This window comes from Sturnus vulgaris, chromosome Z, assembly GCF_052056855.1.
Source record: "Sturnus vulgaris isolate bStuVul1 chromosome Z, bStuVul1.hap1, whole genome shotgun sequence".
NCBI lineage: Eukaryota > Metazoa > Chordata > Aves > Passeriformes > Sturnidae > Sturnus > Sturnus vulgaris.
In genome coordinates, this window is record NC_142283.1 from 2,125,322 (window position 1) to 2,138,445 (window position 13,124).

The 13,124-nt window shown below is 36.9% G+C and overlaps 1 protein-coding gene across 2 annotated transcripts in view; it reads right to left on the reverse strand.

Moving 5' to 3' along the window:
• EDIL3 (EGF like and discoidin domains 3) overlaps nucleotides 1-13,124 on the reverse strand; it is a 238,589-nt gene that overhangs the window by 131,031 nt on the left and 94,434 nt on the right. The window contains exon 3 of one of the 2 annotated variants that reach the window (XM_088156987.1): nucleotides 10,295-10,324. The exons of the other annotated variant lie outside the window; for it this stretch is intronic. Coding sequence (XP_088013113.1) covers nucleotides 10,295-10,324 — 30 coding nt within the window. The remainder of the gene's footprint in view (nucleotides 1-10,294; nucleotides 10,325-13,124) is intronic. 2 annotated transcript variants of the gene reach the window in all.

Here is a 13,124-nt window from a genome sequence, read left to right on the forward strand (position 1 = left end):
ATAGGCAGCTGAATGCCACATATCATTCTTTTTTCAAGCCCAATAAAGGATATTCATGCTCTCAGATAAAGCAAAGTTTATCTAAAAGATTTCCAGTAGAAAAAAAGCAAAGTGCATTTTAATTGCATTACTAAAACTTCAAAATAATGTACTATAAAAAAAGAACCTACTCCGTTTCTAAGACTAAAAAAAAAAAGATCTTGGCTGTTGCAAACAGTCATTGCCATATGGAAATTCAATATATGAGTACAAGTGATGTGAATGGAGTGGTACATATTTATAACTGCAAGAAATCATCTAAGAAGTTGCTGTATATGTGCAGAAATCCCCACGGTCCTGTCTGAGTGAACTCATTCAAGCCTTTGCTTGATAATTCCATGCCCCTAAAGCAATGTAAATTCTCTTTATGATAAGAAATGCATCTGAATTTTACCTGTTATTTTGTTTCAGTGATACAATATAAAGAGGGGCGTTTAGTCTTGCCCAATATGACAAGCAATGTTTGACTGTTTATTAAAATAATAAGGCCAAATCTTCCTTCAACATTTTTTCCTCTGTTCAAGCTACGACAGACGTAAAGATCTCAAAATACAAGACACACAAAATACAGATTCCCTGATTATACAATCAGCCTGAAAGGAGGCTGAATTTAACAGAAGTACCAAATTCTCTCAGTTCAGCCGTGCTCTCTCTGCTTTGCCACCTGCCAGAGAGCTTTCCTTGGCACTTCCCCCATGCTTTCTTTAGCAGCCATCTAACCTGCTGAAGCTTATTTTAATTTTTAAACACTGTGACATAATAAAATATTAATTACTGAAAAGGTGTTGTTTTAAGAACTGATAATATTTTTTTTTCCAAAATTCAGAGTAGATTTTTGATCCTTTTCCTGTGTTTTACTAAACAAGAGCTTGAATAAAAAAAAATAAAGTAATATAATGACAAAAGATATGAAATGATAGAAACAGATCCTAGGACAACAAACATACAAGGTACATTATTGAAAAGGTTTTCCTTGGGTGATATCAACCCATTTCAAAATTTGTAGACATTATGCAATATAGGCATTCCCAAGAGAGTTATTAGAAAGTGATATTTCCCATTCATCCTGCTGATTAATATCATAGCATATGGATTTTACTACTAATAATAATTTACAGTGGCAATTTCTTGTTGGTTTTAATACTAAAATTTTGAGGTTTGTTTCTTTTCCTTCTCTTCCTTATTTGCACCCAAGAACTGGACAGCTTTCAATGCTTAAACCTTTCCATTTCTTTCTAACTGGATTATTTCTTCTATTGTTTCTTTATTTAGTGATTTCATTGTATTTCCAATTTAAGTCTTTCCTGGTACCTTTTTCAAAGGTGACACTGGAGCACTACAGTCATGCCAAGGGTACTTTCAGGACTCACACTGGTTAAATTTGCTGAGAATCTACAAATCTTACATTGAAATAATCAGGAAGAAGAATGTATAGCTTCCACTTGAAAATCGCTGAATTTCAGGAAGCCTCATCAAGGCCACTCTTGTTTATTTTATATAACTAGAATTATTTGCACCTTGATCTTCAGTACATCAGTACAGTTATATATGGATACAGATTTTTTAGCCTGGAAAGCTTTGAAGCACAGAACATTTAATATATATATATAAATATCCAATATTAAATATATAAATTCAGACTACATATTGTGGGGAGAGATACCATAGAATGATAAAATAAAGAAAATTTATAAAAATAAGAAATCAACAGCTTTACAGAAGGTGAGATCCTGGAAACCTCAGGAAACTAGTCCTAAATATGTGTATACTCATATATGTATAGCCACCAAATTCAATATTCACTTGTGGTCCTTCCTGTAGAAACTAGAAAAAAGGATTTAAATTGAGAGTTTATTCCTAACTGACATTAAGCAAACACACTCCAATGCACGTACACTACATCTACATGTAGAGAAAAAACAGCAGTAGATGCTGTCTTTATTTTAAATATCTAACTAACCGGGAAGACTCGTCCTCTACAAGTTTGTGTTTGTTTTCTTTGACTGCAAAGACTGAGTTAAATTGGGATCTTCTATCTTGAAGAGGAAATCAGGATGGGATGGCATCTACCCACTCTGTGGCTGAGCTGCTGCCCAAAAATAAGGCTACAGAACAAAGAGTGCTGGCACAATTTGGTGTCAAATGCACAACTGCCAAAACAGGCACTGGCAACAAATATTCCACCACTCAACCATCAAAATAAGGAATAATATTTGGGTTAAAATGTCTGCATGGAAGGGTCTGGATTGTTATCCATGAAAAATATACTTGGCATCTTTAAATTCATGCTTATTTTATGCTCTTTAACTTTGCTCTCTCGTACTATCTTTGAGCAGGAGCATCTTTTCTACAAATGGTTCATTATTCAATATGGTTTTTTGCCTCCTGAATTGATGTGCAATACAAAGCCTTGGCAACTAAAAATCCCTTGAATTTGCACTGTAAAGGAGTGAAATTTCTACCTCAGTGTTCTTTATGTTTTCACAGTCAACCCAGTGCTTTAAAGACGGCCATAAGATTGTTTAAATCCAAAGTAAGCATAAAGCCTCCTTGTGATGCTATTTTTTGATTAAAGTCCTTTTCATTGGGCTTGTTAACCTTCTTCTAAATCCTCAACCAGCCACTAATCCTGCTTGGTTTGCTTCCACTAGTATTTGCTTCTTTTTATTTCCCTTTCCATACGTCTAATGACAGGATGGCAAACTTAATCCCAGTATTTTACCAGAGAGGACAATTTCTTCCTCTTCACTCCTCCTTCCAGTGCCCATTCCCACCAAATCCCCCTTCCTGCTGGGAGCCCACATGCCACTGCATGGCAAGGAGATGAACCAAGTGAGCAGTGACTCCATCAGGAAAACTGCATTATGGATGAGGCACTTTGAGCTGTGCAGTGCTAGCACAAGCACAAAGGAGAGCAGGAGAGCATGGAAAGGGGAGCCAGAAATGTGTGAAGGAAGCAGCCCTTGCAGCAGCAGCCAGCCCCGTGCAGATCATCCCAGTGCTGCCTTTCTCCCTGCATCCCTGCCTTCGCACCCAGTCCCTCTGTGCCCATCTCAACTCATTAATCCCATTTCTTTGCCTGTCAGCTTCCTTCCCCTAGAATTTCTTGGTCTTCAGCACTTCTCCTATGAAAATCTGTCCTCTCTAGCAGCAGAGGATTTAGTCAACTCTTCTCTGTCATGTTTAGCCTTCTCCCAGAATCACTGGGGTTGGAAAAAACCTCCAAGAGCAGGACTAACCTGTGACCAGTTCCCAACTTGCCAAACCGACCAGAGCACTCAGTGCCACATCCAGTGGTTCCTTGAAAAGGTTGACTTCCAAAACATTGTGTTTCCCCCCCAAAAGGTGTCCTTTTTCACAATTCTCCTCTGTTTCAATTCTACTTGTCAGGAGTACAGAGGACTCAAGGAGCAACAGTGAGATCCCTGCAGCAACAAGAGCAGTAGCTCGTTCATCTTCTCATTCCAGTTCCATCTTCAGAGGATGAAGAAATAAACACCAAATAATAACCTTTGGCCTTTTTTATTCACTTTTTTAAGCTGTCCAGAGCTAGAGCTAGTCCTGCTCTTTTTATCTGTCCTGGCAACAACTAGACACCTGCAAAACCTCTTTTTTGGGGAGCACAGCTGCACCTGTGTAAAAGTACCTTGCTGATACAGATGTGGTGCCAAAACATTGTGTATTCATCTGGTTTCACAGACTCATAGAATTACAGAATTTGGGTTGGAAGGGACTTTAAATATCATCCAGTCCCAGCTCCTTCCATGATTAGGAACACCTTCCACTAAACCAGGATTCTCAGACCCCCATCAGACCTAGCCTTGATCTGAGCTGAGATCAGTCTAAGGCAGATGCCTGGCATGAAAATCTTCATCCTGAAGATCTCCTGCCTTAAAATTCGGGTAAGAAAGAGCAGGCAGAAGGAAAATTTCATGACAGGAATCAGTATCTGGTTTAGGGAATACCATATGATCTCCCACTTTATTTGTACACTGGGATGAATGTTGTATAATCACCACAGATACCACTCTCTGAAACTATGCAGATTATGGAAAAATGCCCATGTATGAGTTTCTCAGGCAGCTGCCAGCACTGCAGGATAATTTCAAACTCCTAGCTCCCTTTTTTTGTCAATCTTGAAAAGTGAGGGATTTTGCCAAACTGTGTTATTTTTATGATATATATGGACGGACAGTCACTAAGGGATAGGCTAAAAATACTAATTAATTTTCATTCCTGACCTAAGTAAGATTTCCAGCTTTTAAATGTGACAGGCTACTCTAATAGCCTTCAGTGCCACCTGGCATCTAGAACTATTTTTACTGCATAAGCCTCATTTCCATCAGAATGGGGTTCAATATGACCTTTATATAATTTTCTGGTTTAGTCTATATTTTGCTTGGAATAGATGGAAAAGTAATTAGCAAGCTAGCTCCAGGCACTGGAAAAAATAAAATATGCAGTTCAAGAAGAAAAAAAAAAAAAGAAAAAGGAATTGCTACAAATGCGTAAACCAAGTTCAGCAAGACAGTAAATCTGTGGTACAGTCCCTGGGGGAATGGCAAATCTTTTCCTTTAGAATAATTCTGAAAGATGATTTTCCTCTTGGAAATGTGTGAAATGGAGGAGCTTTGCACACCACAGCAAAATCACTGTGGCCCCAAAGACAGCCTGGGAGCCATCACAAAACCACAACTCCAGATCCTGCTGTGCAATAGTGCTGTGCAAACTGAAGTCCTTGAGATTTGACCAGACACATCCTTGATGCTTTCAGGGTGACTCAGAAAGCAGATTAAACATGTCATGCTCTTATTTATAAAGTTTCATTTCAATAACTTAAAAAAAAAAAAAAAAAGAGAGAGAGAGAAAGACAGAAAAATCTGATAGAGTTTCTCTTTTTTGATCGTCATGGAATCATAAAATGGTTTGTGTTGGAAGTGTCCAAAAGGATCATCCAGGTCCAAAACTCATCTTTTTTGTTGGTGGTGGTTTGGTTTTATGTTTTGTTTTGTTCTGGGTTTTTTTTTGTTTTGTTTCATTTTGTTTTCCCAATCAATAAAAGCCTCTAGGGCATTATTTTCATTGAGAGACCCTTTGTGAAATCCATTTTCACCAGTTAAGTATTTTAAGGACAAACACATGGTATAGTTATTATATAAGGATAATTTGAATTTAAATATTAATGCCAGTATGATCTCAAGTGTTTTTCACTTCAAGTCTCATTCTCTGAGAGCCAAGGACATGTGCCCAGCACTTTAACCAAATGGATCTTGCCTGATCTTTGATGAGCAAGGCAGCACCAAAGGGCAAAAGCATTTTCTGGCATGAAGCAAGGAAAGACAAGGAAAAATTGATTACAATATTCATCTGTTCGAGAAAAGGCTTATCCAATATTGGAATCATAGAATTTTAGGCAGTTTTGGGTTGGAAGGGGCCTTGAATTCCATCCATTCCCACCCCATCCACGGCAGGGACACTTCCACTGTCCCCAGTGTCCAGCCTGGCCTTGGGCACTGCCAGGGATCCAGGGGCAGCCACAGCTAAACCTACCTATTTTTAAGCTGCTCAAATTAAAATTATTTTAAGCTATCTGATATGAATCTGACTAAGATTGGTGCCCAATGGAACCCTCCCACTTTTCACCATTGTGAAAAACCATGAAAATTTGACATTCTGAATATCATGGTACATGGGAAAACCTGGGATTTTAATAAGATGTCTTGTCTTTTAAATCTATAAAAATATAATAATAATAATAAATATAATAAAAATATAATCTATTAAAAAAGGGCCATGCAGTAAATTTTTAAATACAAAGCTATTTAGAAAGAGAAAACTCATTCCTTGATAACAATTTTGCAGTACAAGTTCCATTCTGTTGCATGAGTTTTCTTTAAACTCTACATGTCTCATGAACCATTTTATTTCTGAGGATCCAATAATTCCACCAGAAATATTCTCCTGAGAGTCATCAAGGCTATGCCCAGCATGTCAGCTTTGAGATATCTATTGACCAAAATAATTTCTACTACCTTTAATTTTTCAACTTTTAAAATCCATTTTCTTTCTGTAAATTATATTTTTTTTATTCTGTGAATAAAATGACAAACAACAAGGCAATATGTTTCTCTGTCCCTCTTTAAAAGTTTTCTTAAACACAGGAGATCCAGAGAAGAAAACAAGCACCAGAGAAACGTGGAGATTCTCCTAACAGAAACAAAACAAATAATGTAACTTGTGTTTTGATTTTTATTCTGAAATTTAGATTTCAGATATTGCTTAACATCTTGCTCCTAGAGTAAGGCTAATGGGCAACTCTTAATAGTTTTAGATCTCTATTTCTCATTACTTTTTGATAACTGTAAGTTTTAGTCCAGCACAGCATTCATCCTGGAACTTGAACTCTTCCATTCTAATTATTTTCTAAAATTCCGTTAATTTCCCTTAATGAAATCAACTTAATTCTAGAAGTTCTTACAGCAGAAGTCTTTTTTATTTGATGTGACATTTACTATTTTTATTCTTTCTCAAAAGTGATTTTTTTTCCCCCCCTCTGTTATTTACTTCTTTAGGGAAAACAAAATAAAATAACTTTTATAAATAAAGAGGGAACAGATAGCACATGGAGTTTTGGAGGGGTAATGTAATTTTCCAGAGGAGGAAATAGATACACAAATATTCAATGCAGCCTATGTACTCTGCCACAAAGTTGTGGGAGGAATTATTTTTTAGTAATGTCCTTGAAGAAGGAGGCTCTGTCACGTAGTGAATCTTTACAACACCTAAACTCAATTAAGACAACAGCAAAACTCACACTGCAAAAGATCTTTTATTGCCACGAAACTCTAAATGTGTTTGCATATATTATATAGACGGAATGCAAAGATGAAAACGCCAATTTCCTAAAGCACTATGATTAAAAAAAAAATAAAAATCAATGGCAGATGGAAGGGATGGCTGCAGTTAAGTGATGATCTCAAAGGAGATGTATTTATTACCTCAGTCAAAATCACTTTGCAGAGACAAGTGCACAAAGTGCTGCATGCAATGCTGTGCTCTGTCTCATCAGGTCTTGGAACAATTACTCCTCAATAATTGTAGAAACTACTCCAGGCTCCTTTTGGAGATGTGGTGGGGAGGAAATCCATAAAACCCCGGGGAAACATTTTTGGGATGCAAAGCTTCAACAAGCAGGACATCCAACAGGAGCTGCTTGCTACATTAGGCTTTTAAAAACAGTTGTCAACAAAGGAATCTCCTCCTGGCTCAATAAACAGCTCTCAAAGCCTCATGCCACATGGGATGGGATAAAAAACACATGGAAAATAGAGGGTTTTCCTGAGAATTTCTTAGTTTTGGTGTGTGAGCTTCTGGTAAAACTATTTAATTTTTAAACTATTTAACTTATTTATGTAAATAATTATACACATTAGTGAATTGAATTAGTGTATTAAATTGTTTTAATAAATTATTTTATTAGATTTCATTTTAAATAAGTCAAAACAAGTGAAGTATCAAAATAGAGTCACTGTCATCATTGAGATGTCCCCAGTGACATAAAATCACAGGTATTTAACTGTAAAGAAAAAAAGAGATCTAGAAAAATGCTTACTCAGAGGCATTGCTAAGGAAATCTTTGTTGAAACTTTGAGGAGCATCAGGAAAAAAACTCCTTGGTTTATCTTTGCTTATAAATCAAATAAAGTTTATAGAGTTGAAAACCAGTGGGTTATAATTAGAGTTCATTAGTCTGAAGCAATCTGAAACTGAAGGAACTCCATTGAAATATCATTTCTATAGAAAGGTAACTGCAGGGCACTTGCTTTTACAGGATTATTAATATTCAACTTACTGGTTACCACACACAAAGTAAAATTTTAGCTGCTTTTATTCCACGAGTTTCCTCACAAGATGGCATTCCCAGAGCTGCTAGCCCTTATCCCAAAAAACAGAGAATGGGAAACAGCAGTGTTTCACCCTTTGATTAAACAAGAGAAAAAATTTAAAGTTTGGTCCAGATCACAGGCAATTAAAAGTTTGCAATTTTCATAAAATGTTGAGATAATGTTTATAAATATTAAATTGGGTATACATAAAAGCGTTTATACATTATGTTTAAACATAAAAATGGTTTCATAAAAATATTAGATGCCATTTATCCTATCTCGTGCTCTTCTGTAGGTGAAGGCATTTGTTGGCAAAATATTATATGTGCAAATTTCATGAACTGGAGGAAACTTGCTGCACTTTTTTTGTGGAAAAGATCAAAACCTGCTATTGGATGAAACTGCCTGTACCAGGCACATGCCACTGAAAGGCTCTAGGTGAATGCACGAGATTTTGAATGCAGTTTCTATTTATTTTTCTGCACCCCTGTGACTCCCAGGCTGCACAAATGCATTCCTAGCCTGAGGGAGGGGAGTCTGCTTTAAGCAAGACCTGCAGTTTTACAAATGCCAATACAATCTGAGAAATAAGTGGTATTAAAACAATCCTGTAAGAGTGCAGAACTAATCTGTTACTTTCAAAACAGCAACGTCTGGTCGTATCTTACAGCAAAATCAATAGAAACCATAAATTATGGAGCATCTGAAAGGCTGGCATTGCTTCTAAAGTTTTAACATAGAAATTAATGTTACGTTGCACTTTATACATGGATTTTTCTTTTAGTATAAATCATTCCTGTAGTGCAGCCCACGTGGCTGTGTTATGAATTCCACTTCCCTCCACTTGATAATTTTCAGCTGATTTATCTGGGTAGCTTGGCCAGAGCCCAGCTAGGGGCTCTTACAAAAAGAGCAGAGGTGTTCAAAGAGAGGGGCCAAGTCTTCAGGAGATGCTCTAAAAAAAAATGTGTGTATTTAAACCATTTCCCTAAAGGGAAAAAGTACTGGGGGTTTTGTTCTTTCCTATGTAAATGCCCATCATTTTCTCACTAAAGTTTCTATTGAGGGGCTGCAGCAGGTTTCTGCCAAAACATTTTCCATGGAAACTTCAAGACTGGCAGGCCTCTCAAGAAATGGAGAGTTGAAAGTTGATGTTTAGGAATTTCAATGCATAGTCCATGGGGGTGAGTACTCCACAGCTTTCCCCCAAATTCCCCTTTTTCCTCCCTTTTGCAGTGTTATTTCTCATCTCAGTCCTGCTTGCTGCTCATTTTGCTGCTACATTCATGTTTAAAGCTCCCTTTTGCTCCTTTCTGTATGCAGTGCTAGTCTCTGCTACTCTCCCTCTCTCACATTCTACTCTTGGCTTTGTTCTCTGTCCTTTCATTTATTATTCTCTGCTGTATCCTAATTACTTATATTGCTCCCAAGTTGTAGGTTAGCGTTGTAAACAGTGTTCAATCCTTCCTTGCCATCTTCCTCTCTTCATTCACTTTCCTCACCTTTTCTCTTCTGCTCCTCTGGAGACCTTTCCTTCTTTTAACAAGCCACTATAAAGTGATTCCCCATTTATTTGATGTTTTAGCTCGCTGAGTTTGTACAACTCGGTGCCATTTCAAATATGTTAGGCTGCTCAGTGGCATTCTTCTCTGGTACACTGTCTTCTTTTTCCTTTAAATACTCCCCAGCTAATGGATTGCCAATTAATTAGAAATAGTTAATCTTCACAATAAAATAAACACGATGCGTTTGTGTCTCTCTGGGAGCTCCTAAACTAATTTTTATGATTGTGATAGTAACCATTCTCCCTGCTTGGCAGCTTGTCAATGGAAATAAAAGTTCTCTGAGCAGATACCCAAGCCATCATTTGGAGAATGTTTTCTTTGAGCAGGATGCTTCTGCATCTGCTGCCTTTATTTTCCCTTCCCTCACTGCTTGCTCCCAGGTCTTTAAAAGGATGCCAGTTTTGGGGCATCATCCAAGTGACTGAGTTTTGCCAGAGAAAAATCTAACATTTAAGAAAAAAAAAAAAAAGCAGCAAATTACTGATTTCATTATTTTTTTTCAACTCTTGATTGACTCATTCTGTTATCTGAAGCTTGATGTGCCAGCTTAAGCATGGAAAAAGGAAGGAACATGCCATTGATATTTTTAAATGCTACAAGAGGATTATGTGTCCTACTGACTCCAAGCTGAGGAGAAAGAAGAAAAAAAAAAGATGAAGGAACAGACAGAGGACGATAGATCCCAACTGTGATATGTCTATTTTCCAAGTTATGCACAAAATGAAACAGGCTAACATGATTTTAGTAAAGGCAGCTCTCAGGAAATGGTTACTACAACGCAGATGTGATGTAAATAATTCATACCTGCTGAAGTTGGGTCCTCTTCAATGGAGGCTGTGCAAAAAGGTGTCAGGAGTGGGGAGGGAGGCAGGGACAGGGAATGGGAAGAGGAAGGAAGGGAAAGAGAGAGAGAAAAAGAGAAAAAAAAAACCAAATGAAGAAAGCCATGTAATGCTAATGGTTGTATTATTTACATTTTCTTAATATAAAAGCAATTGAATATTTTAAAAACGACAACTTTATTCTCATAATCCTCCACCCCTTCTGTTCCATCCAGCTTCTTCCCAGCCTAGTGGGAATTGCTGATTCTGAAATTGAGCAGTGAGGGAGGCAAAGTTTCTGTTTTAGGGTGGGTTGTGTGTGTGTGGGTCTGTCAGGGACACAGTTATCCACCGGGCTCTCCATTCCAGATGTTTATTTTTCTGGGAAAAGCAATAAAAATCCTGTCTTCACCTCTCCCTTATGTTGACAGATAACCATTAAATTGCCTTAAGTTACCATCAAAAAGCACTGATGGCTCTGGACTATCTATTACCCTCACATTCAAAAGAAGGAAACAGACATATTCCCAGCAAAAGTGCATTTTAAAAGTGCATCAGTGACCCAGTTCTTTCTCTTCTTTTAGTCAGTGTGGTTTATATACACATGCATCACAAAAACGGTCTCTTTCTTCACAGCCTTGAAAAACCTTTGGTTGACAGCAAAAGCTGAATTTAAGTGTTTTTCACTTGGATACTGTAAAAGAACCTGGAAGTGAGAGAATTCTCCATAAATGTGGCATAGAGGCCCTCTTGAGATATTAAACACGTGTATCCATACTTTTTATTTTTTTCTCTTTTAACGACTGCCTGCTGCCAGCTGAAATGGAAGCTCCTCCTGTTTTGATTTCTGGCAGAACCATTTCAAACAACACTCCTCCATCCATGGCAGGTAAAAATTTCAAACATCTCCTCAGAGACCACCACCACACTTGGTAAATTAATTTTTAATTTTCGTTTATTTTGCTATCACCCCACATTTTAAGCAGGGAGAAACTAGGAGAGTAGCAGGGAGACTTTGCCTTTTTTTTTTTTTTGGCAAAATGTTGTCAGCAGACACCAAGTGCAATTGAGTGAGGCCACAAACCTTGGTTAGTTCAGCACAGTATTCTGTATGCAGCTGTAAGTGACAAGCAGCACTGAACACATCAGTTATTCCTAATTGCAGAGTAGCACCGTGTCCTTTTGGGGACTGTCAGGTCTAATCGAGAGGAAATAATGAATTACTCTCTCAAGCACCAGCCAACCATCCTGTCTCTAACCACAGCTGCTGGGGGTAAACAGGTGATTTTTATTTCTAAAGTTTGCCTTTCACATCAACCCTGAAGAAGGCTACAGAGAAACAGCATAACGTTATGTCAGACATAATTTAAAATGGCCTAAACATGGTACTTAGCAGAGCCTTGCCTTTTGTAACTCCTTATTTGATGTTTGAATGTGTGTTTGAAAACTAGATTAATGCACTATGCAGTTCACATGTGTAAAGATCACATCAAGCTTTCAGCATGTTCTTTCACTACTTAAACTAAATATAAATAAAACGTGTTTGTGGTAGTAGAATATTTCAAATTAATGAAAGAAAAGAGGGAAAATATAATCCTATTGTTTTTAACTTGAGCTAGTCAGCTAAATCATTAATTTTACAACATGACAGCTGGTTATAACCACACACAAAAAAAAACCCCCAAAACCAAAGAAACCAACCAAACAATTAAAAAAAAAAAAAAAAGCCAAAGACCTCTGCTCTCCCAAACCCCACAAAAAAAACCCAAGCCCCCAAACCAGAATATTTCTAATATTTAAACCTTAGAAGAAGAGAATCTGAAGTAAATAAACAAACTGCAAATTAAGTCAATAAAGTAGGTTGCAATTTCTCAAGGTACCAGTGGAAGAGACAACTACACAGCCAGAACAGAACATGAAAGCTGGAAGTCAAAATTTTACAAATGCTCCAAATCCATATTAGCTTCCAGCTGTAGTGCTGCTTGAAAGAAAAATAATTCAAAGTACTGGGGACTCTGCTTTAAAACTGGTTAAACAAAATTGTCCAATTACAGAAGGAATATTTATTCCAGTAACCATTTCCTTCAGACTGCTATTTGAATAATATTCTGAGACTTAATTATGGGGATGAATAGCAGCATTAGCAATTCAAAGCTGGATTCTGTTATTACTCTGATGGTTGTTTCAGAGGGACCACTCTGCACTTAGGTACACATCTAAATAAAACAGGATTGCTGAATCCCAGCTGAATATATCACTCAGATGCCAAGACAGCTATGCCAATAATGTTACTTTTCTGTTTATTTAATTAATTTTGGCTATTTGATTGCTGGTTTAAGCTCATCCAGGAATAGGCTATGTTCTTTTCTTGTCTCAGTAAGAGTTAGTGAGAACTGCTTTTGCAAAAAAGACCTAATTCTACTTGTCAATACTGTATTTCCTAATGTTAGACAGAAATTAAATATAAGAATTAACAATGGAGATGAAAATGCAGTTATGAGCTTCTTCACAGTTCATAGAGACTTCTAGAAAAAAATTAAATTATCTTAACCTCTTGCTTTTTGTGACAGGATATTTTTACCTCCCTTTAGCTTAATAAACCATGTTTTAAAAACCAGCCTTCAGTAAGATCCTGAGAACTCAAAGAATATATCTACTTTTGCTTTATCATACCAGCCCAAATGCAATATCAGCACTCTGCTTTCCACTTAAGGAAATGCATTAAATTACCACACCAAAAATTTCCTACATGACACCACCATATATATATATATATATATTTTTTTTTTTTAATCAGCAGTGATTTAAAACAC